A 25,426-nucleotide genomic window follows, 5' to 3' on the forward strand; every position below is an offset into this window, starting at 1 on the left:
CTGTGATTTTTTTTTTCTCTCTCTCTCTCTCTCTCTCTCCTTATGTTTCCAGTCCATTTGATGCTCTGTATGAGCTTTTTAAAATTGTTTTTTTGGAGAAAGGGAGTTTGTCATGAGTTGAGGGCGCAGCCTTGAGAAAGGGGCAGGGGATGGTGAGCATGGTGGGATACGAGGCCAAGTGAAGTTGCATGCTGTGTCTGTTCATTAAAAGCCTAGCTGTCATCTCCTAAGTTGAGACTTGGATTCATCTTATGACACAGAGGACCCAAAAGATTCTGAGGACCCAAAACACCCCAAGGACCCAAAGGACCTTGAGTACCCAAAGGACAAAACCACACAAACGCGTCCTGGTGAGGGTCGGCAATTTCTGATTGCTCTTTCTTCTTGTATCTTGTAAAGTATCTCGACAAACTGCGATCAATTGTCGTACGCGTTTATTCACTCTGCCGATCAAGGCCCGATTCACAGCAGCGCCATCCGAGCTCTGGCGTAGGGATACAACCCGGTCCCGGTGTAGGGATACAACGGTGAACATTTGCACTGCATACATGACATCCTCCCCTTTAAGTCCAAAATTACCAAGAGCAATACGTGCTAGATTTCCAGAATTGACATTTCAAAAGCAACATTTCCAAAACATGTGAAAATATGTGTGCAAACGGTTATGAGAATAATGAAAATACGTGAAAATAGAACATGTGTCAACGTGAAAAAAAAACATCTTCAAAGATTCAACCGGTCGGGTGCTTTTCTCTCACGCATTGAGCGTCGCGGTGTACCAGTGGATACAGAGTCCGAGGTGATTCCTTTGGGTCGCGGTGTACCAGTGGATACAGAGTCCGAGGTGATTCCTTTGGTCTCCACGAAGGGTGTAGCGTTTGCAGAGGTTTTCGGGGCATCCGAGCCGGCTGGAGCGGCCACGACGATCTCCGGCAGTGGCGGGTCGAACTGTTGTCCTGACTGTGACGATGCTACAGGCTCCATCGACTCACAGTGACGGTAGGTTATGTGGTCCTGATGTCGACGAATTTCGCGGCCGTCCTGCAGGCGAATCACACTGGACAGTGGACCTGGCTTCTCGATGATGTCTCCCGGTAGCCACGTCGCACCTGCACCAAAATTTCGGGCAAACACTGGATCTCCAATGTTGATACATCGACTGTTGGACGTCTTATCATGCACCAACTTTTGATTAAGCTGGCTTTGATAAACATTTGATGATATGTCTGGTTTGAGATTGTCAAGTGTCGATCTCAAGTGTCGTTTCATCAATAACTCAGACGGAGCTGCACCGGTTGTTGATTGTGGCGTGATGCGGTATTTGAACAGGAGACGAGACAGCTTTGTTTCCAGGGTTCCCTCCTGAAGTTTCTGCAATCCGGATTTGATGATTCCCACGGATCGTTCGGCCAAGCCATTTGAAGCCTGGTGATGTGGGCTGACAAACTTATGTTTGATGCCGTTCCGACGTGTGAACTTGGCAAACTCGGTACTGGAAAAACACGAACCGTTATCACTCACGATCATCCTGGGCAGACCATGAGTGGCGAAACAGCGTCTGAGTCTTTCGATGACAATGGCTGACGTAGTACCACGCGTCACATAGGCATCAATCCATTTTGTGTGCGCGTCCGTAATTATTAGAATCATGCTGCCGTTAATAGGCCCGGCATAATCGAGATGTAGGCGATGCCACGGTTCGCTGGGCCATTCCCAGGGATGCAGTGGCGCTTTCGCAGGTGTATTCCGGGTGCTCTGGCAGGGGTAACAATGTCGAACATGATGTTCGATATCAGCATCAAGATTCGGCCACCACACATAGTTTCTGGCGAGTGACTTCATCTTCACAATCCCGGGGTGACAGTCATGGATTTCATCCATGACCCTGGAACGCAGATTTTTCGGGATCACGACACGACATCCCCAGAGTAGGCAACCATTTTCCACGCTGAGTTCGTTTTTACGTGCTTTAAAAGCCGCAAAATCTGGGTCACCCTCAGGTAGCAAATGCCATCCAAGCTGTACAGCCTGGACAGTTCTGGACAGAACGGGGTCTCGTCGAGTATGAGTGCGGATCTGGCCAGAATCGACAGCACAACCTTCCAGATGATCCATCAGTGCGATAATGGATCCTGGTGTAGGCGAATCATCAACGGATTCTGGAAGGGGTAACCGACTCATGGCATCTGCATTTGTGATAGACGAACCGGGCTTATAACATATGGTGTAGTCATAAGCAGCGAGAAACAGGGACCAGCGGATGATCCTGGGCGGTAGTGTGTCAGATGTCGCCTTAGTTGGACCAAACAGACTGATCAGCGGCTTGTGATCAGTGCGAATCGTGAAATGATGTCCAAGAAGGTACTGGCGAAATTTGCCAACGCCGAAAACGATTCCCAATCCTTCCTTGTCAAGTTGGGAATAGTTTTTCTCTGCCGGGGTCAACGTTCTGGATGCAAATGCAACCGGTCTTTCTGTACCATCAGGCATCACGTGCGATAATACACTCCCCACTCCATACCGACAGGCATCGCATGTCAGCACAAGATCCTTCTCTGGATCAAAATGAACGAGAACATTGGACGATTTGAGCAGATCCTTAGAGGTCTGGAATGCTGATTGTTCACTAGACCCCCAGCTCCAGGAGACTCCTTTCCTCAAAAGCCGATAAAGGGGGCCCAAAACGTCGGTCACATTCGGGATGTAACGACCATAGAACTGAAGCAAACCGAGGTATGACTTCAATTCGGTCACATCTCGTGGAGAAGGAGCATCCTTGATAGCTCGGACTTTCTCATCTGTCGGGTGTAGACCCTCGGCATCAATCGTATGACCCAGGTACGTGACTGATGGCACCATAAACTTGCACTTGTCTCGACGCAAACGTAGGCCGGAGTCCGAAATCTTCTTCAGAACTCTCTCCAGGTTCTGTAGATGTTCCGCGTCCGTACGACCAGTAACCAGAATATCATCCTGGTAACAAACGACGTTGCGTTCGGCGGCAAACAAACTGTCCATGACACGCTGATAAATTCCAGGTGCAGATTTCACTCCAAAACTAAGTCGGTGGTACCTATACAACCCACGATGCGTGTTGATGGTAAGATACTGTTTCGAATTCTCGTCCAAGCAGAGCTGTAGATAGGCGGATTTGAGATCGAGTTTCGTAAAAGTCTTGCCTCCCGTGAGACGAGCATAGAGGTCTTCGATCCTCGGGATTGGATATTTATCCAATGAAGAACACCTGTTCACGGTCATTTTATAATCTCCACATATGCGGATGGACTGGTCCGATTTTATGACTGGAACGATGGGCGCCGCCCATTCGGCATACTGGATTTGCTCGATGATCCCCAGATTTTCAAGATGATCCAGTTCCTTGTCAATCCGCTCACGCAGGGCGAAAGGGACTGGGCGAGCCCTGCAAAATATAGGATTGGCATCCCGGTCAACCCTGAGTTTAGCCGTATGTCCTTTCAAGGTTCCAAGCTCATCCTTGAAGACATCCGGGTACGTATCCAGCACATTTTTGAGTGTGTATGCTGCGGTAGGAGAAACGTTGGCTGCCCGGAGTTGATGAATGCTTTCCCACTTCAGTCGAATTATGCTCAACCAGTTCCTGCCGAGTAAGGAAGGGCCCTTTCCAGGAATGACGATCAGGGGTAGGTGAAACTCACGGTTATCGTAGCCCACCGTGACATCACATGTACCGCAGGGAACAATCTTCTCACCTGTATAGGTGGAGAGTCCATAGGTAGTAGGTTTCAGATGGGGTCGGTCAGCATCACTCCACAGGTTTGTGAAAACAGCATGGCTGATGAGCGAGACGGCCGCACCAGTGTCGACCTCCATTTGCAATGGTCGATTGTTGACGACAACATTGGCAAGAAGAGGGTCCCGCCTATGGTGAGAATCAATATGAAGCAGGTCATACGATTCTGAGTTGTCGGAAACAGAGCTCACCTGGTCAAGCTCGGGTTCCTCCGAACCGATAAACTGATGAATCTTGTCAGCAGCTTTTCCTTTTCCCGATTTGCGAGTGATGCAAGCTGGAGCAATATGGCCAGTTTTCGAACAGAAATGGCAGGTGGCATCTTTGAACCGACACGTCTCCGGAGGGTGCTTTCCGTTGCACCGAAAACAGTTGTTGTGGGTTTGAGACTGCACTGGCTTCTGACGAGGAGCCTTGTTCCAACGTTGTGGCTGAACATGATCCAACCGATTCACAGCAGGGCTGGTACCAGATGAGCGAGTGGCACCGATGCTTGTAGCGTTGCGTTCAGCACTTTCCATGGAAATTGCGGTGTCTCTGGCATTTTGGAACGTCAGTCTTCTCTCAGCAAGCAGGCGTCTACGAGTGCGGTCATCGGACATGCCAACCACCAGCAAATCACGAAGCATGTCATCAATCGTGTCCCCAAACTCACACAGATGTGACAGTTTTTTGAGGTGTGCAATGAAGTCTGCGATCGACTGACCTTGCTGCTGTCTGCACATGTAAAAATTAAACCGACACAGGATGACTGAAGGAGATGGGTTGCAATGTTCCTTCAAAGCGGCCTTGAGCTCTGCATACGTGAGCTCCTGGATTGTCCGAGGCCGAATCAGGTTTTTAACGAGTGTGAACGTCTCACCTCCGCAAACGGACAGGAAGACGGCCTTCATCAGGCCTTCGGTCGCAATGCCGTTCGCCTCGAAGTAGAAAGACAATCGCTCAGAATACGTGTCAAAATCCCCCTCATGAGGGTCGAATTCATCGATATGGCCGAAAGATGTCATGGTCTAGATGTTTACCTTCGTCGCCATGTAAAGTATCTCGACAAACTGCGATCAATTGTCGTACGCGTTTATTCACTCTGCCGATCAAGGCCCGATTCACAGCAGCGCCATCCGAGCTCTGGCGTAGGGATACAACCCGGTCCCGGTGTAGGGATACAACGGTGAACATTTGCACTGCATACATGACAATCTCTCTTGGTTTGGTTGGAATATAATTTATAAACTGTAACAAGATTTTGTGGACAGTCTGTACTCTGTACTTTAGTCATAAGCTTAAAACTATCTACATGTAATCCATGGTAAGTTTACCCAATGGAATGTTTTGAATAAATCAACAAGTTGTAAAACTCATTTTACTGGAATGTTGTTGAAGTCTTTTGTTGAAGTGCCCAGATACATACAACACCTTTGTGTTTGGTCCTTGGTACATTCCTTGTTGAACCTGTTTTGAGCTCTTTCAACGAGTACAAGAATAAAACCAAAAGGCATCCTTTGTTTCTATCATGGTATTTTTTTACCACGTGCTTGCTTATGCTCTTAGATTATGAGTACTGCATGCATTAACACTCAAAACGGGTAAATGGGGCATGCTTCTGAACATTTAATTGGTTGTAGTGTCAATTTGAATCCGACTATGGCGGCCATTTTTTGCAAACTTAATGAAGCGCCTCTCCTGATACGGAACGGTTGGCTTGGCAAGCGATAGCAAGCAGCTTGCTAATGGCACACACCCCAAGGACGTTAGAACAGCAGGTAAAATTTAATTACGAATTGTGCACAAATATTTTGCAAAGTTTTAAATATATTGATTTGGTCAGAATATATACAGAAGATGATTCATTTCAGCCAAGTCATTAAAATAAGATTTAAGGATATGATGTATAGAAGTAGTAACAGTAAGCTCGGATGATTCCGTACGTTTATTTGATGTCAATTATTTTTTAGCGAATGCTATCATTATTAAAACAAGATTCATAAGCCCTTCATTTTTAAGATCTAATTATTATATTATTAAGCAATAACCTAACAACGCCCACATAGGGAAGCAGTAACCTAACCACGCCCACATAAGGAAGCAGTAACCTAACCACGCCCACATAGGGAAGCAGTAACCTAACAACGCCCACATAAGGAAGTAGTAAACTAACCACGCCCACATAAGGAAGCAGTAACCTAACCACGCCCACATACGTCACGTATTCACTCGCATTGCAAGCATGGCTTTTTTATGTCAAAGAGACAGCTGGGCAAGAGAGGTAGTACTGTACTGTACCTACTGTATATTTTTATCCTTAACTTGTCTTGCATTCCGTGTGCATATGTATATATAATCTGAACGCAGTAAAATGTTTCTAATGCCAGAATAGTTTACGCCGATGATTTTCTACTGTACAGTCTGCAATACGTGCAGGTAAAGGTGTAATGGACTGCGTTCCCTTGTACTTGTCACAGCCGTTGAAGCTTTTAAAAAATATTTTAGAACTGTGATTTTATGCAAGTTTATGTCGCTGCGTCATCCCACACCTGGTAAGGAACACCAGAAGCAAAATCGAACAGAGCAAGACTCAGGTAGCGCGGAAATCACCACCTGTAGACAATGATTCTGCCTATCGATTTCCAGATACCATTCTGAGACATGGTCTTACGTCATTGATTACTATAGTATGGCACGTTTTTCAATACTGATATTATATACCAAATCGATAATTGCACAGAATTTCCAAATTGAAAGTTGGTCTTGTGAATAATTATATGATTTAAAAAATTCACTCTTAACCTATAATATATTAGAATCCACCTTTAGATAAAGCAGGTAGACATTAGATGTACACGTGATGATTGTTGGCAAGAGCGCACGTAGATATGGTACGCAAGGTTGATGAACGTAGAAAAGATTGGAGATAGGTGTGGAACACAAGGAGATCCTTGTGGTCCATTACCTTAAAAACTGGCGAAGGAACATGAGTCATGAATCACATCAGCTGAAAGAGGTGATGATCGTAATATGAAAGTTAGCTGAAATTAGTTGAAAGTGGTGATGTACAAAAGAGGGACTGATGAGTTGAGGTTTGTAATTTACTAGATCTGCCGTTGGGCTTGCATTGATGGCCTTGAGGTACGCACACTCTCCTCTAAGCTGTCTAGCTTGGTTTGAATATCAGTCCAGCTATAAACTGCCATCCTGGTGCTTCACAGACAGGATGATTCATCAAAGTGTGTGACGTCACTCGGATGGCTCGGATGGACGTTAAACTGCGTGTCCGGGCTACCGACATTAATTGGTGGACGATAAAGATCCCACGGTGTCCTTTCGCGAAGAGTAGGTGAGCAACCGCCGGCCCTATGGCCAGGAAAATCCAAGATTCCTGCCCAAAACTCACGTTCTGCTGTCCCAAGGGAACGAGGTGCAAAAGGGTCAACCTTCATGCCCATGGGGGTTGCTAATCCCCTCAGCTGGGTATGCAGAGTAGTAGTAGTAGTAGGAGGAGTAGTAGGAGTACAAGTACATCTGCTGTGATTATGGAATGGTGACAAAGGCCAAGGGCTGCAAGACCAGATGTCATGTGGTTGAATATTGAGAGGCCACTGATATCTCTGATATGAGACAACAACAGATTCTCCACTTTGGCTTTTTGAGGGATGATGCTGAAAATGTCAAGATCTTTGTTGTACACCATGTTCAGAAACTTAGGATATAATGTCCAACCATGTTCTGGGCGAGGAATTGCAGAGGGTGTAAAAAAAAAGAAGGAAATTCTTCTGACATAATTGCAATTTCTACTCATAGTTACATACCCGGGTGATATCGTGCAAGGCTGCAACACGGACTGTTGATCCCAAGGGACGAAAGGAGAAGGTGGATGGTTATGACATCATCTTGGAGGATACGGTGCTTTTTCCAGAGGGTGGTGGTCAGGTGAGTTCCTTCGTGCACAGTGAGTGCATGAAGCAACTGTGGACTGTCTTATTAACTGTGAGAGGCTGTGACATGAATCGGTGAAGGATCTGGGGTCATGACGCATTAATTTATCGGTGTGCCATATCCAGCCTGATGACCGTGGCACCATTGATGGAACACCCGTGCTGAGTGTAACTCGATGCGGAAATGATGCCATCCACTTCCTGAGGTCCCCACTGGAGCCTGGCGTCGAGGTGCACGTCAACGTTGATTGGGATAGACGTTTTGATCATATGCAGCAACACTCCGGTAAAACAAAAAATCTTAGGTACATCTTTCACAACTACAGCATTGAGATTAGCCTTAGTTTTGGAAACTATTCTGTTTTTACACAAACTTTTTTTATGTGCAGGTCAGCATCTCATCAGTGCTCTTGCCGAGTCCATGTTTGGTTTTGTGACGACTTCGTGGTGAGTTTATTTTTATTTGTCATTTTGATGCAGGGTATACAATTTGTTTATGCGACTTCTCCGTGTTGTGCATGCACGACGTCTTGCAGAGAGCAGAAAACTACAAAATCACAACGATATGTAAAGCTTTGTCATTATCATCGAATTCAAGTTGCCAATTTTCACAACTTGTATCTCAACTCTTAAAGAGATATGCTCATTAAGTTTCAAAATCTCAAAGGTTCCTCAATGTGATCAATATTACATTTGCCCCTTTGCATCATTTTATGCAGAAAGGAATGGACAAGCGACAAATACAATCTCGGTGATATTTTTTTCCTGTTTAGAGGTTCTACACGGCCACTTTGTGGAACACGGTTCTGCACAGTTCCATTCGACTCTTGCGTACGACAAATTACAGCTCACAGATCTAAGTCCAAGTTTGACAGCTATGCCACAGCTCTGTCTCTTGTTCGGTGGATTGCCCCAAATCGTTCATCAAATTTCCACAATGTCCACATCACATTCACAATGTGATGAATAGTCTGATCTAGGTGACCGCAGTCATATGCTGGGCTGTCTTTGAAACTCCGTTTGTGGAGGCCTTGTCCTTGCATGGAGAGTGGGGATCCTGTTGAGAGCAGACCACTGTTTCCGGGGCCTGTCGGATCACTCACCAGTTCTTTGTCAGCAATGTTTGTGTCTGTCCAGAGATTGTGCCACACTTTGGAAATGTAGTCCAGCGATATTTCCCAGTTCATTTCACACTTTTCTTAGACTTCACATTTCCCATTTTATTGATATTTCCCATTGCCGTTGGCTATATTCCTACTTTTTCACATTTTCAGATATAGACAAGTAAGGCAAGGCCCTGATGCTAAAACAGAAACGGTCATTCATTGGACACACCATGCGTGCAGAAAACGAAAGTTTGGAGAAGTCAACCATGCTGGGTTTGGAGAAATCTGATCATGAATGTCACCAGAAATTGGACACCACTTGACGGACCGAGATAACTAGATAAGGCAAGGCCCATAGTCATTCAGAACGACCTTCTGTGACAATGGAAGGGAATTGGAGTTGACCAGAAGCAGTGAATCTAGCATAGCAGGAATAGACCAATTCACAAACTTATCTATCTATAATTCCAGCAATCTCTGTGTGTGTGTGTGTCTGTCTGTGTGTTTGTCTGTGACCGCTGTTTCTCGACAACCACGGGTCCGATATACTTTTAACTTGCCAGGTATATTGCTGGGGACCCGAGGATGTGCCTTTTCAAGGTTTCATATTAATCGGACAATTACTTACCGAGATATGTCCAAAAAACGATTCAACCAATCACAGAGCAGCGAACGATCGCGTTTGCCGAACGTGGCGGGCACACTCTGCCTCGGATGGCACATTTGAGAGCGTATTCATTTATTTCACGTTTGCAAACTATGTTGGCGTTAAACTATGTTTTACAACTGATAAAAACGAATTTGCGATTCATTCGCTTTCCTGCGCGTTTGTGTACGCGATGGCGATTTCTTTACCAAACTCCGGAAGCCGTTCGCTTTGGACCGAACCATTGCATGTAAATAGAGGGGGGGGATTGTCACCACTCGCAAGCCGTTCGCTTTGGACCAAACCATTTCATGTAAATAGAGGGGGGGGATATAATTTTAGATATAGATATAGTACGGGCAATGCCCTAGTGTATTACAATTCACCCACACGTCTGCACATCTTCAATAGCTATTCTTACAGAAGGGGGCGCTGTTTGGTTTATTCCACACATCATACTGTATAATATTTGTTGTTACCCCCATTAACTGTGATTATATATACAAGGTGAACCTGAAAGGACAAGATATTCTTAACACAAAGTAACCTTCAACACATTAATAATGAGTGTTTCTTTCAATAGAAAAGTTTTTATATAATTTGTGTTTAAATGAAACGTTGTTCTATTATTTTCTACACAATGCCAGTTTTATGACATTCTTAATGTTATAAATAAAAGTCATTTTGTTTGTGTGTGTGTGTGTGTGTGTGTGTGTGTGTGTGTGTGTGTGTGTGTGTGTGTGTGTGTGTGTCTCAAATTACTGGGCCAATTGTCACCAAACTTGACACATAGACCAAATTGGACCTCCTGTTGGACATGGGCTACTTGGTTTTTATTATGACCATGGCTATTGATGATATCTGATGATAATGATGGTATAATGATATTGAGCCCTGGTGTTGGGCTAGCGGCTAGGGTGCTGGCTTAGGATCCTAGGATCCTGGGTTCGAATCCTGGTCGATCGCTGAATTAACGCCAGGGGGGTTGACTCAGCCTGTCATCCTTCCGAGGTCGGCAAATTGAGTACCAGTACACTGGTAATTCCCTGCTTGTCGTTAAAGGCGGCAAAAATGGTTGGCGTCAGGAAGGGCATCCGGCCGTAAAACATTGCTTCAAAAAGGGGACCGAAAAACAACAACAACCACGGTCCCCGAAAAAGGCCAACCCCCGCTTTGCGGGGAAAAATGGCCTCTAAAGGTGGTTTTTTTAAATGATGATATCACTAAATTAAATTCTAAATTTGTTATTATTTGTTTATTGTGGTGGTTTGTAGGTGTGGCCTCAACGTGACCGGTTCCCACCCCTCCCCCTATCCCAACGGTCTGTATTTTCAAAAATATCCAAATTGTAGAAAAATATCCAAATTGTAGAAAAATATCCAAATTCAGATTTTTCTTTATTATGTTTTTCTGTCAACAAACCTCAACTCTTGGACAACGATATGATCACACGGTATGTACGATTGGATTGTCGGAACTCCGAATCATGTACTAAGTGGTGAGAGTACCAAACAAACAATTCCTTAATTATATTGTACACCGCTGCTTTTCTATTCCATCTCCAGTTGCTGCATGACGTCATCGCCGGGCACCGAAGGGGGCCCGGCATGTGCGCTGAAAGCGAGTTCTCAGTTTTCACTCGTTTCTTTCTTTCTTGTTTGTTTTCCTGTTTGTTTGTCTAGGTGATATCTCAGGCACCTTTTGAGCTAGGAAGCTGAAATTTGGACATAACAATGACCAAGTGATTTCGCTGTAAATGTTATTTTTGATTTAATAGATTTATTATTTAATTGTTGGATTAATGACTTAATCATATTTTTTAAAGTTACAGATTCGGTTGAAACGGTGGTGGTTTAGCTATTCTATTAGCCAATTGATTAATAATTTAATTATTTTACCATTATTTATTTATTTTAATTATTAATCACATTTCTTTTCTTTCTTATCTGGGCAATATCTCAGGCACCTTTTGAGCTTGGAAGCTGATATTTGGACACGACAGTGACCAAGTGATTTGGCTATAAAGGGTATTTTCAATTTATTGATTAATCTATTAATCGATTTATTGATTGATCAATTCTTTAGTTTTTTTCGATTAATGACATTAAATTTTTCAAAACAGGTTTGGATGAAACACTGGTGGTTGAGGTATGCAATTAGCCAATTGATTAAGCTCTAGCAGGCAAAATGGCCTTTAAAATGCATGTTGTTGTTTTGTTGATTGTAATTACGCAATTAATCAATCGATTATTGTACACCTCTCCCTCCCAATATCATCTCTATGTGCTGCACGGTGGTATCGTCGGGCGCCCAAGGCGCCCCGGCAATGCCGCGCTGGAGGATGTTATTTATTTATTTGGCATGGTGGCGGTCTACTTTGAATGTATCTGCACTTGTTTTATCCTTTTTCCAAGAGCAGAGAATGTTGGCTGGTTATTTTTAACAGACACACTTGTTATGTGGTTGTAAAAGCTTTGAAAGTGCTGTGCCAAAATTGAGTGCTAAGTATAGGTGTGCCAGGAAGGTGTTGGAGTACAGCAGGGAAATGGAGTGTGAGACTGAGTTTAAATATGGTTTCACCATTCAGGGAACTGGGTCGTCAGCGCAGCACAGTTGAGCTGGATGTAAAGATGATGAGCACAGAGCAGTTGCAGCAGCTTGAAGAGGCCTGCAATAGTGCGGTGCGAGATAGTACACCTGTCCACGTGCAGGAGTTTTTTCCTGGAGATCCTGAACTGGAGGCGGTGAGCAATATCCCTTGTTCAGATATTTACCTATTTGCGTAACTTTAATAATCTTCCTTTGGCGAAGTCACCGTTAATGATTAGCATCAAAGTTATAACCATAATTCCTTTCCACCTCCAGAGAATGGTATTATTCCTTGGTTTTGAGTACCACCACAGGTAGCTGCCATTATTCCATTGTCATCGTGCCCTCTCTAATTTATTGACTCTCGACTCCTGTAGGCACACACTCGAGGTCTGCCAGATGACATTGCGGGCCCAATGAGAATGGTGCTGATCAAGGGGATTGATGCCAATATGTGTTGTGGGACACACGTCTCCAACCTGAGCCAACTTCAGGTCTGCCTTCAACCTTTCTCCTTACTTCATTGTAATGTTTGTGGAATTGAACTTGCCTACAGGTGTCATGGGTGTGTTCTGTTGGAGCAACATATCTACACTGTGTGCTGTTCCATTTGGGTTTTTTTTCTTTTATTTTTTTCTTTTTTTTTGTATACATAATCGAGGCTCGTGAAAGAGCTAACATTTATCACACAAAGTAAATCAAACAGACAAACAAACAAAGTATATAAAAAGGGGAGCGGTAGACAAGATGGGGAGAGAAGGGGAAGCACATAAAAACAACATTTGAGAGAAGGGACATCGGGAATGTGTGGGAGGGAGAGGGCTTGGGGGGAGGCAGCGTGGGAAGGGGGGGGGGGGGGGGGGGAAGAAGTATAAACACAAGGACACCAAGGACTTCCAGGAAAGAAGTTGGTATTTCAAAAAAGTGGATTTGGGGTGAAATTAGCGGGGGTAGAAAAGATCAAGGTTTTGGATGGGGGAAGATAAGAGATGGTGGTGAACAGCTGTTTTAAAGACCTGGAGGGAGGAGTGGGATTGAAGAGAGTGAGGGAGTTTGTTCCAGAGGCAGGAGAAAAGAGGAATGAAGGAGTGAAGGTGAGCAGAGAGTCTTGATTTTGGCAGTTTAACCATAAGAGGGTTGCAGGCAGATCTTGTGCGACCTGTCTTGAAGTTTTTCTCGACTTGAGAGCCCTTTGGCCTGCAGTGGAATGAAATAGGCTTGTTTAGGGTAAGATAAGGAGGGGAAATGCGTTTAAATCTGCTACAAGTTTTTGAGCTGGTTGTTTTGGTGGCCAGGATAGTGTCGTCGTAATGAAACTTTGGCAGGAAGATATAGGTAAGATGACAGAATTTGGCAAATATCACAGCCTGACAAGGTCGGTATGCCATTATTGTTTAAAGTAATTGAAATTGAAAATTATTTGGACTCTTCATACATATTGAGAAACTTTCTCAAGAATTGTAGATGACTTAAATGTCCATCTATCCAATGAAGGTTTCCAAAGACACTGGCAAGGGGGTTGAGCGATTGCCATGAAATATATCATCATAGGAATGCATGTTAAGGGCTGGCAAGATAGCTCTGGGGTATGTGCACTCTACATACACTACAGGTCAAAAGTTTTAGAACACCTCAATTTTTCCAGTTTTTATTGAAATTTAAGCAATTCAAGTCCAGTGAATAACCTGAAATGGTACAAAGGTAAGCAGTAAACTGCTCGAGGTTAAAAAAAAGTTTAGGTTAGCAAAAACGGTAAAATAATGGAAATTGCACAGTTATATTGTAAAAAAAGGCCTTCTTCAGGGAACAAGTAATGGGTTAACAACTTACAGCTGTTCTGCAACAATGTAAGTAAATTAAGCCTTCAAAGTTGATGCTTCAAAAGTAAGATTGTAAGCCTGGTGTTGGCTTAGCGGTTAGGGTGTCGGCTTGGGATCCTAGGATCCTGGGTTCGAATCCCGGTCGATCGCTGAATTAACGCCAGGGGGTTGCCTCAGCCTGTCATCCTTCCGAGGTCGGCAAATTTGAGTACCAGCTTGCTGGGATGAATGATCACGGTGTGTAGCCCGATTTAGAATAGGTACACCGTATCCCTGTGCATCGTAAGAGCGTGACCAAGGGTTGGCGTCAGGAAGGGCATCCGGCCATAAAAACATTGCCTCAAACAGGGAACCATGATTGTCATGGGGCCCGCAAGGCTAACCCCTGCTCTGGCGGGGAAAATGGCCTTAAAACGATCATTCATTCATTCATATTATAAAGTTGATGCAAACAATTCCTAGAGGTGTCCCAACCTCTGCTGATTACTTGATTACAAACCCCCTGTCTGTATAAAAGCAGTATTGGAACAGACTGTTATTACACCCTCTGAAGCATTATTTGGACAATATGGCACTGCAGGTAGTAGTATATTGCAATCATAATGGCGAGAAAAAGGCAATTAACAAAGGAAGACAGACAGACCACTATAACCCTTAAAAGTGTAGGTCTTTCCTTTAGAGAAATTGCAAAGAAAGCCAAGGTGTCAGTGAGTACAGTTTCCTACACCATCAAAAGGCACATGGAAACTGGAGGAAACTCTGACAGGAAGAGGTCTGGCAGACCCAAAGCCACAACAGAATCAGAAGACAAGTTTCTGAGAGTCAACAGCTTGCGTAATAGGCGGCTCACAGGACAACAGCTTCAAGCACAGCTTAACACTGGTCGAAGTAAGCAAGTCTGTTCCAACTGTGAAGAGAAGACTTCGAGCTGCAGGTTTGACAGGTCGAGTGGCAGTAAGAAAGTCATTGCTAAGATGGCAAGATAAGAAAAAGAGGCTTGCCTGGGCCATGAAGAATTGGACGACTGAAGGACGACAGTGGACGACTGAAGACTGGAAGAAGGTCTTATGGACCGATGAATCAAAATTTGAAATCTTTGGTTCATCACGCAGGGTTTTTGTACGCCTTCGAGTAGGTGAAAGGATGGTTCCTCAGTGTGTAACACCAACTGTCAAACATAGAGGAGGAAGCGTGATGGTCTGGGGCTCTTTTGCTGGATCCAGAGTCGGCGACTTGCACAGAGTGACTGGCACCCTGAACCAAAAGGGCCACCACAGCATTTTGCAGCGCCATGCAATACCCTCTGGTATACGCCTAGTTGGTCAGGGGTTCATCCTACAGCACGATAATGACCCTAAACACACCTCCAGGCAATGTCAAAACTACCTTTGAGGAAAAGAACAAGACGAGGAAAAGAACAAGACGGTAGGCTTCAAATCATGGAATGGCCAGCACAGTCTCCAGACTTAAACCCCATCGAGCTGGTTTGGGATGAACTGGACAGAAGGGTGAAAGCAAAGCAACCTACAAGTGCAACACATTTGTGGGAACTTCTGCAACAGTGTTGGGAAGAACTTCCCGAACAATATTTGATTTACATTGTAGCAAGAATGCCACGAGGGTGTTCGGCGGTTATATCTGCAAAAGGTGGCTACTTTGCTGAGTCAAAAATTTAAATTAAATTTTGTTAAACAAAATGATTCTATGATTTATTTTTATCTCCAATTGTTTATTTGTTCTATGCTTAATTTCAGAGTACATTGAGACATTAAACTACGTAAATTTCAATAAAAACTGGAAAAAATGAGGTGTTCTAAATCTTTTGACCGGTAGTGTACAACTCGCCTTTGAGCTGTATAGCCTGGGTTCGAATCTTCACCCAGCTTTCAACTGTCACCCTGATGTTGCACATGCAGGAAGGGCATTAAGCGAGCCTTCTATCGGAACGACGTTAAGCAAGAGGACTCGCCTGCCGGAGTACTGGTCGTTGGTGGGCGTTAAAGATGACAGTATCTTTTGTGAAGAGTATGTGAGCTGAGCGATCACCGGCACCCTGTCCAAATTCTAAATTCCTTAAATTTCAGTCATGTATCAGACCTGGCCAGCCGATTTGTGAAAGACTTGGGCCTTGGGCTAAAAAGTATCCATGGCTGACCTCACAAGAAAGTGGGAGCAATTGGGTTCATAGTAGTAGTAGTAGTAGTAGTAGTAGTAGCTACTACTACAACTTCTCCTACCACTACTACTACTACTTTCACTTCTACTTCTACTTCCACTACTACTTATACTACTGCTACTACTTCTATTTCTACTACTACTACTACTACCACTACTACTTCTATGACTACTACTTCTACTACTACCACTTCTATGACTACTACTTCTATAACTTCTACTACTACTACTTCTATGACTACTTCTACTACTACTAATACTACTACTACTACTACTACTACTACCACTACTACTACTACTACTACTACTACTACTACTACTACTACTACTACTACTACTACTACTTACACCGCCAAAAACAACATGCTAAAACAAAACAGGTCAATATTAAATAACTGACAATTGTTAGATTTAATCATAATAAAATTTTCACATCCTTAAAAAAACAAATTAAAACAAGACCAGTTGTCTAACTACGGTGTAGCCGCGCTTGTTCGATACTTCAGTTGAAGAGGAGAGTATGACCTGGGTGGGGATACCAGTTACCACTTTGCAAATAATGTATTATTTCTTTTTGACTTCAGGCATGGACAGCCAGTTCATGAATGACTTGGGTAAAAAAGAAAAAACAGCGAATGGCAAATGATGAACCAATGAATTCTACAATCCTGTGCCACCTTCAGTGAAACGTCAAGCATTGGCAGCAGGTTCGTGAAGGACTTGGGCTAAAAACATACCCAGTCTGAATGTTGCTACATCCAGTCAATAGCGAAACTGCAAATGGGGAATCCGCGAATGTCATGGATGGAAACACTTGCACGTCAACCCTCGACTCTGATTCTGCAACTGGACCTGACGGCATCAGCCCACGGGTCCTAAAATCCTGCTCTGCCGCTCTATCCCACCCTCTCTCTGTTATCTTCACCCTCTCTTTTGCTCCAGGCCATCTGCCATCTGCTTGGAAATCAGCCAACACCACCGCCTTGCACAAAAAAGGTGAAAAAACAGATCCTAGCAACTACAGACCAATCAGCCTTCTCCCAATTATCAGCAAAGTCATGGAATCCATCATTGCTTCGGATATGAAATATTTCCTCTTCTCCAATGGCTTGATCTCTGATCATCAATTTGGTTTCAGACCAGGTCACTCTACTCTGGACATGCTGCTTCTGCTTTCTCAACAATGGATGGAGGTCCTCAATGCCAAACAGGAAATTAGAGCTGTCTCCCTTGACATATCACGTGCCTTCGATACAGTCTGGCACCCCGCTCTGCTCACCAAACTCTCCTCCTTTGGTATCCATGGAAATCTCCACGAATGGCTGGCGAACTTCATCTCTAGTCGTAGTCAACGTGTGGCCCTGAATGAGTTTCTCTCATCCCCTCTTCCTGTTCAGGCTGGAGTTCCCCAAGGCAGTGTTCTGGGCCCTGTGCTTTTTCTGGTCTTCAATGATCTCTCTGACTCTTGAAAATCCTCTCTATCTCTTTGCTGATGACTCTACTCTCTGTCGCTCCATTCCTCATCCCTCAGATCGGCAGTCTGCAGCCTCCTCACTCTCTGCAGACCTGGACAAAATCACAGACTGGGCAAACAAGCGGGACATGTCTTTCAATCCTGACAAAGCTCACACTCTTACGATGTCTCTCCGAAAAGACCGACTGGACAACCCTCCCATCTACTTTATGAACAATCCTCTCGAAGAAGTTCTGTCACTCAAGCTTTTGGGTCTCACTATCTGCCATGATCTTTCCTGGTAAAACCACACTTCAAATCTGGCCTCCAAAGCCAGTCGCCGACTGGGCATCCTCCGTCGTGCGAAGTCCTTCCTTGGCACACCTGAGCTGCTCACCACATACAAGGCTTTCATCCGCAGCTCAATGGAATACTGCTCTCCCCTCTGGGCTGGTGCTCCTGCCTCACACCAAGCTCGTCTTCACGCTGTTGAAACCAAAGCGTTCAGAATCATTGGAATCTCCCGCGATGAAGCTAACTCCAAGGGCCTTTCACTCACTCACCGCAGGCAGGTTGGTGGTCTTTCTGTCTTCTACCGACTCCTCTCCGGCCTTGCTCCCCCAGCTCTCTCTGTGCTCTGTCACCCAAATATTCCTACAGGTCACACAAGATCTGCCTGCAACCCTCTTATGGTTAAACTGCCAAAATCAAGACTCTCTGCTCACCTTCACTCCTTCATTCCTCTTTTCTCCCGCCTCTGGAACAAACTCCCTCACTCTCTTCAATCCCACTCCTCCCTCCAGGTCTTTAAAACAGCTGTTCACCACCATCTCTTATCTTCCCCCATGCAAAACCCAAAATACCCCGAAGACCCAAAACACCCCGAAGACCCAAAACATCCCGAAGACCCAAAAACACCCCGAAGACCCAAAACATCCCGAAGACCCAAAACATCCCGAAGACCCAAAACACCCCGAATACCCAAAACACCCCGAAGACCCAAAACACCCCGAAGACCCAAAACACCCTGAAGACCCAAAACACCCCAAAGACCCAAAACACCCCGAAGACCCAAAACACCCCGAAGACCCAAAACACCCCGAAGACCCAAAACACCCCGAAGACCCAAAACACCCCGAAGACCCAAAACACCCAGAAGACCCAAAACACCCCGAAGACCAAAAAGACCCCGAAGACCAAAAGACCCTGAAGACCCAAAATACCCCGAAGACCAAAAAAGACCCAAAGACCCTTAAAGACCAAGAATAACCAAAATAACCGAAAGACCAAAAAGCCCCTGAAGACTCCGAAGACCCAAAATACACCTAAGACCCTGAAGACCCAAAACACCTCAAAGACCCAAAATACCCTTAAAGGCCCAGAGGATCCAAAAGACCCTGAATACCCAAATGGCCCTGAAGACCCAAAACACCATGAAACCCAAAAGACACCGAAATGGTCAGAGATGCCTACCCCTCTGAAACGATGTGTGGTGAGGCGCGCGGAGCACGCCAAGTCACGCTAGTAATTATAATAGAGCAAACGTATATCAGGGCGGATCCATGGGGGGGGGGGTGCAGAGGGTGCACCCTCCCCCCCCTTCGATCCAGGATGAGGGTGCAGGCGGTGCGAATCTGCTGAACTGTTGGACCAGGGAAGAACACAAGGAACTGCAGAAACTTCCAAGAACGCACGAAATGCCGTTTCTGACGATCAATTTTTAAAAAATTTCCTGGGGGAGGACCCCCAGACCGCCCCTTTACCGCCCCCCCAGCGCTATAGTTTCATGCACCCTCCCCCTCGTCTTTAAATTCCTGGATCCGCCCCTGTATATGGTTCACTATGTATGTTTATATGCGACGAAAACGTCTTCTTCTTCTTCAAATAACATTACCACCCTCTTAATTAACCCTCTTAATTGCGTTGAGACTGCTGAGATCCCTCAGACCTTTGACGACCCTTTAATTCCCCCAAGACCCTTCAGACCACCAAGACCCCTGAAGACCCAAAATACCCTGAAGACCCCCAAAGACCCAACATACCCTGAAGACCCCCAAAGACCCAAAACACCCCAAAGACCCAAAATACCCTTCAAGGCCCTGAGGCTCAAAAAGACCCTGAATACCCCAAAGACCCAAAAACAACCCAAAGACCCAAAACACCCCGAACACCCAAAACACCCCAAAGACCCAAAACACCCCGAAGACCCAAAACACCCCGAAGACCCAAAACACCCCGAAGACCCAAAACACCCCGAAGACCCAAAACACCCCGAAGACCCAAAACACCCCGAAGACCCAAAACACCCCGAAGACCCAAAACACCCCGAAGACCCAAAACACCCCGAACACCCAAAACACCCCGAAGACCCAAAACACCCCGAAGACCCAAAACACCCCGAAGACCCAAAACACCCCGAAGACCCAAAACACCCCGAAGGCCCAAAACACCCCGAAGGCCCAAAACACCCCGAAGGCCCAAAACACCCCGAAGGCCCAAAACACCCCGAAGGCCCAAAACACCATGAAGACCCAAAAGACACCGAAATGATCAAAGATGCCTACCCCTCTGAAACGACGTGTGGTGAGGCGCGCGGAGCACGCCGAGTCACGCTAGTGGTATTAATATATCAAAATGTGTTTTATGTTTGTGGGGGTAGTGATATGTAGAGTCAGGTAGATTTGTGTCTGTATCATGCTCCGGATGTCGGGTAAGAGCCATTGCCATGTAATAAGTTTTGTTTAGCCGAATGTCTGAGTAAGGTGTATCTTCGTCTTCATTACAAGGAATGGGGCATGTTAACTAGTATAGGGATTATGTTCATTCGCCTGTTCGTTAAACCTCAGTGATTTATCCTTTGGCTCTTTTGGCACTGCACCGTAGACACTTGTGAGAAATGCCCATTTATTGCACTAAATAATAACCATAAAACCAACCAGAAGCCAGTTCTGAGCACAGCCATTTGGGACGCAGCAGCTCCATCGCCACGAAAGACAGGCAGAAGACATGCCCCGAGGAGCCGTCATTGGCCAGGGCGGAACAAGAGGCGACTCGCTATTGGGCGGGAGTCAACCAACTGAAAGGCCAGGGTAAGGTGGGACTCGTGATTGGCCAGGGCGGAGCAATAAGCGACTCACTATTGGGCGTGAGTCGACCAACTGGAAGGCCAGGGTAAGAAGGGACTCGTGGTTGGCCAAAGGCCAGGGTAAGAAGGGACTCGTGGTTGGCCAGGGCGGAGCAAGAAGCTACCTTTTGATTGGTGGAAGGAATGCCGAGGAGGAAGCAGAGCACCATTTGGCGAAGACCACTGATGACGTCAAAGACGAGCAAGAAGCGGTGCGCTGATTGGTGGAGAAGTGCTGATGATGTCACGACCCAACGTTAAAATAACTCAAGGACCGACATTTATTTCTTCTTGCCCTCCACTCTTGAACCTGGATTTGACAAGGCTGAATATATTTGGTTGGGCAAACCAGAGGAAGAGATCTGCAGGAGTCTGAGCAGTTAAATACTAAGGCAGGGAAATTTCTGTACCTGGAGAGGAAAGTGAAATTCAACCTGTCTGCTTGGCATGACTCGGCGGTCGGCAGCCCAATCCCATTGCAGATTTACTGTTGTATTAGATATCTATACCTAGAAGTAAGTCATATGGTTAAATGTGCACTAAGCGGGCAGTAAGTGTAAAGCTTAAAGCAGATTTTGGTGAGATTGTTTTGTAAAAACCTCTGTCACAGGCGAGGCTAGGTGAAGGACTTGTGGCACGTGATACTTTAAAAGGTCATATCGTGGGGTATTTGGCTGACGGACTGCAGGCCATGGGGGCCAGGTTAGCTGCAGAGCCCTAGTTGAGGGCGGAACAGCCAATAGTTAGCGCCGGCCGGTGGCAGTGGGTGGCCAATGGTGGGCAAGCCGCATCCTGGTATGGAGGTCCCAGAGGTGAAGAAGGCCGTGACCGTGTATGCACACGCCAGTTGAGCTTTGGGTTTCAAGGAGACAACATGTTTTTGTGGCTCATCCACGAGAGACGTGGACGCCATCTCCCTAGCATTGCACCATCCTCTCCTCTTCCATCCCGAGATGCACTTTGCCCTGTACAACGTCAGCCTGCACGATTATCATTGTCCTGCACAAGCAGAGACCAACTCGAGCCTGCCACAAGTCCTTGCCTATTCCTCTTCGTTGTTAGAATCAGGTATTTGGCACCTTAGCTGACGGTTATGCCTTGCAGTTTGCCTGCATGCAAGTACACGTGTTGTCTTCTACCCTATTTGTGTCTATCACCAGATCTGTGCTGTTATTTATTGATTGTCTTGTCCTTACTTATCCCCATATTTCCACTATAATAAACCATTTTGTTTGTAAGAAATGTTTTCCCGCTTTTTTCCTCCTGCCCACGACTTTCCACCAATTTCATCTTCGATTTAACGATCCTTCGAGAATTGTAAATTATAATTAAAAACTTGGTAAATTCGGCAAACATCGTTTCAGTCATTCGTGGAGGTCTTAGATGTCTGTATCAGAGCGGTCTGTGTTAATGGACCCCGCTGCTACGACAATATATTTTACGCAATGCAATGAAAGATTCCACCTGTGCCAACCTTTGGAACACATTAATGAGCAATTTTGTTGATAATTTGTCTAAGGAATGAAAGTTCTTTGGTGTAAGTACTTATCTGTGATTTATGAATCGCACTTCGTAGTTGCAAACCTTGAGCAGAGCAAAGTGGAAGTGAAATACGATTTGAGATAAACCAATTTGCAAGTTTGTTTAAAAATGGCTATTTAGCAAATTTGCATACATCCTTTGGTTGGACCAGTGTTTCTCAGCTGGATTTACCAGACGACCCACACTTCCTGCTCTTTGGTTGCGCAGACAGCACACGACCCCCATGCAAACCTACTCACGGCCCACCTTGGGGGTCACGACACACCGTTTGAGAAACACTGGATTTGGAGGTTCACGAAGTAACTGTGCAATCGCGGTTTGTCGACGTTTATCAACTTTTCAGATGAGTTCATGTCCATAATGGTATGAAACAACATGGTGTTTTAATTTGAAAGGCCCAAGTGTACATTGAGGATAATTTAAATGGTCATTATTTAAATTGTGTACTTGAGATTATGACAGAATCACTGCTGTTTGAGTTGGGGATGCTGGATTCTCAATGTTGTGCTTTCCAATCTTCTTCCATAGGTGGGCATGATAAAATGCTCATTCTTTGCTCATTTTGCTTTGAATCCAAGCTATGCCACACCTAGGGACATTGTCCGTCGTATGTTGGAGGGCACACAAATGGTTTGTCGGTCACGTCTCTGGAAATTTACTTTCGGTTTTAACCAGTGGGAGTATAAATGGAAAAGATAAAATGGAACGACAGGCAGTGGAACAAAAGCATAAGAGTCTGTGGGGAGGAGTGAGTCAGAGTGAGAGCAGGACAGGCCAATGCCATTGAACCCAACTTCGCCATTTCCACAAGTCCATCTGCATACCTTTACTCATTCTGCTGAAGTCACATGTAGGGGTCGTATTAATGGATCCAATGGAGTTTGCTCCACATTACTTTCCAACAGTGCCACAGTAGATGGTGAACTTAAACTGTGCATGGGTTAGAATTCTCTACTTGAATTGCACAGGCCTCTGTTTATTTATTTATTTTTCCACAGTGATCTGAGGTTCGTGGAGAATCCTGTCATAGATTTCTACCAGTAACAGATGTTAGGAACCATTACTATGTTTTTGCCAATTGACAAATTGACAGTGTGTGCGATTTGAACCTGGGATCCCAGCTTATCATATGAATGAATGAATGATCGTTTTAAGGCCATTTTCCCCACTATAGCGAGGGTTAGCCTTGCGGGCCCCATGACAATCATGGTTCCCTGTTTGAGGCAATGTTTTTATGGCCGGATGCCCTTCCTGACGCCAACCCTTAGTCGCCTCTTACGATGCGCAGGATACGGTGTACCTATTCTAAACCGGGGTACACACCGGGATCATTCATCCCAGCAAGCTGGTACTCAATTTGCCGACCTCGGAAGGATGACAGGCTGAGTCAACCCCCCTGGTGTTAATTCAGCGATCGACCGGGATTCGAACCCAGGATCCTACGATCCCAAGCCGGCACCCTAACCGCTAAGCCAACACCAGGCTCATATAATAAATATCATATGATAAATAATAATAATTAATATCAGTTCCATACCAAAGGGCTTCAATACAGGAGGAGGGCATTAGGCCCATCAAGTCCACGCAATGGTTGCCACCCTATGGCTGTTTGTCCGTGCTCCATCCTTTTAAGTGCTGAGTGACAAGCAAGGAAGCAGCACATACCATTTTTATAGTCTTTGGTGTGACTGGTTATTATAATGAGTGAGCTTCATTTTCGATGAATTATGGTTTGCGTGTTCCAGTGAAAAATGCATTACTCCAATTATTATGATTTAATACTGTTTTCTGTCGAATTATTTTGCCAATAGGCCATAAAGCTGCTTTGTGTGGAGAAGGGAAAGCGAAACAAAAGCAACGTGACATTTATCATCGGCGGGAGGTTGCTGCAGTACGCTGAGCGAAGCTATTCCGTGGAGCGATCCCTCGCCAGCCTGCTCAGGTATGCTGCTAAGGACTCTGGGTAATATGGCTTGGCTGGAATCGGGAGCCTCCAAGAGGCAGATTTCAGGAAGGGGTCTGGGTGAATTTTGGTCTGTGTTTGAAAGGGACGGAGTCCTCGGTTTGACCGATCTGTCGTCCCGTGTATGAATAATTATGCCACTTCAATGGAAAGGCAGCCAAGTGTGCTGCTGATGGCAACATTTTTGTGCTTCGCTGGTTGGCCTTGTCTTCTCACGTCCTCCGAGCAACCTTCGTATTTTATCGTGCTTAATGGTGAAGGTCATGACATACTAGGCACGCCTTTTGCCATCGGTGGCTTTCGAAAGCTAAACGGGGTTTCCGGGTGAGACAACTACAGATTGTTTCATGAAATGGAAAGTAATGTCTACTTTGAGGGTGAAGTATAATACCTTAACGATCCTGAACTATCACTACTCCAACCAGTTACGATTCATTTTCCGTCACTAAATAATGGTGCCGACGGTGGACATGGTCTATCCCATGGGTTATAGATCAAATCCAGCTGAAGGCGACAGTATGAATAATTTGTATTTGAAACTTCTGTAAGCCAAGCTCATCTCAGGAGGATTGTTGTGGCATCATCAGAATGAATGAATGAATGAATGAATGAATTGACTGTAAAATCAGATTGGCTGTAAAAACCCAGCTGGCTTAATAATGACTTTTAGGCTTCCTACTGCTCGACCCGGTTTGGTTTACCTGTTAATACAGTCCACGCTTTGTAGTTGGCTCCTAATACCATCAGGTAAACTTCGGACGGGCAGCGCGACACACATAAGTACCCATAATTTGTGGAATCTCTAAGTTTGACAGTCGTTACAAAAATCTGTTTATGCAGAGACGGTTTGATAAATGTGAACCTACTTTGTGGCCTTGTGTGAAAATACTCAAGCCGTGTGTGGTCTTCGCACAATTAGAGCAAACTCCAAGAGGACGGTGTTACCTGCCCGTGTTTCCTGTCTGTGTTTGCAGCACCAATGCAGGGGAGCATGTGGACTCTGTTAAGAGGTTGTTGAACCAAGTTCGGCAGCAGCAAAAGGTCAGTGTTACTGGAAGGAGTGTTGAAGGTGAACTATATGTTATTAATACTAACAGGTACACCTGTGGGAAACTCACGGGCATAGACATGTATGTGACATTTGGACATCTTCAGTTTGATACTGCTTGTAGGGTTTTCCAAAATGGGGACTGGCAATTCGTTAGATCCAGAAATGACGAATATGAATGAATGATCGTTTTAAGGCCATTTCTCCCCGCTGGAGCGGGGGTTAGCCTTGCGGGCCCCATGACAATCATGGTTCCCTG

At 45.2% G+C, this 25,426-nt stretch overlaps 1 protein-coding gene across 2 annotated transcripts in view; it reads left to right on the forward strand.

Annotated features, from left to right (window-relative positions):
* Nucleotides 1-5,969: 5,969 nt before the first annotated feature.
* Nucleotides 5,970-25,426, forward strand: part of AARSD1 (alanyl-tRNA synthetase domain containing 1) — a 30,124-nt gene continuing 10,667 nt past the window's right edge. For both annotated transcript variants that reach the window (XM_068098428.2, XM_068098427.2), the window contains exons 1-8: nucleotides 5,970-6,035; nucleotides 7,568-7,696; nucleotides 7,828-7,987; nucleotides 8,091-8,148; nucleotides 12,041-12,197; nucleotides 12,420-12,536; nucleotides 23,968-24,098; nucleotides 25,094-25,160. In XM_068098428.2, coding sequence (XP_067954529.2) covers nucleotides 5,997-6,035; nucleotides 7,568-7,696; nucleotides 7,828-7,987; nucleotides 8,091-8,148; nucleotides 12,041-12,197; nucleotides 12,420-12,536; nucleotides 23,968-24,098; nucleotides 25,094-25,160 — 858 coding nt within the window. In that variant the 5' untranslated portion in view covers nucleotides 5,970-5,996. The remainder of the gene's footprint in view (nucleotides 6,036-7,567; nucleotides 7,697-7,827; nucleotides 7,988-8,090; nucleotides 8,149-12,040; nucleotides 12,198-12,419; nucleotides 12,537-23,967; nucleotides 24,099-25,093; nucleotides 25,161-25,426) is intronic.

This window comes from Myxine glutinosa, chromosome 6 (genome assembly GCF_964187855.1).
Source record: "Myxine glutinosa chromosome 6, kmMyxGlut1.1, whole genome shotgun sequence".
NCBI lineage: Eukaryota > Metazoa > Chordata > Myxini > Myxiniformes > Myxinidae > Myxine > Myxine glutinosa.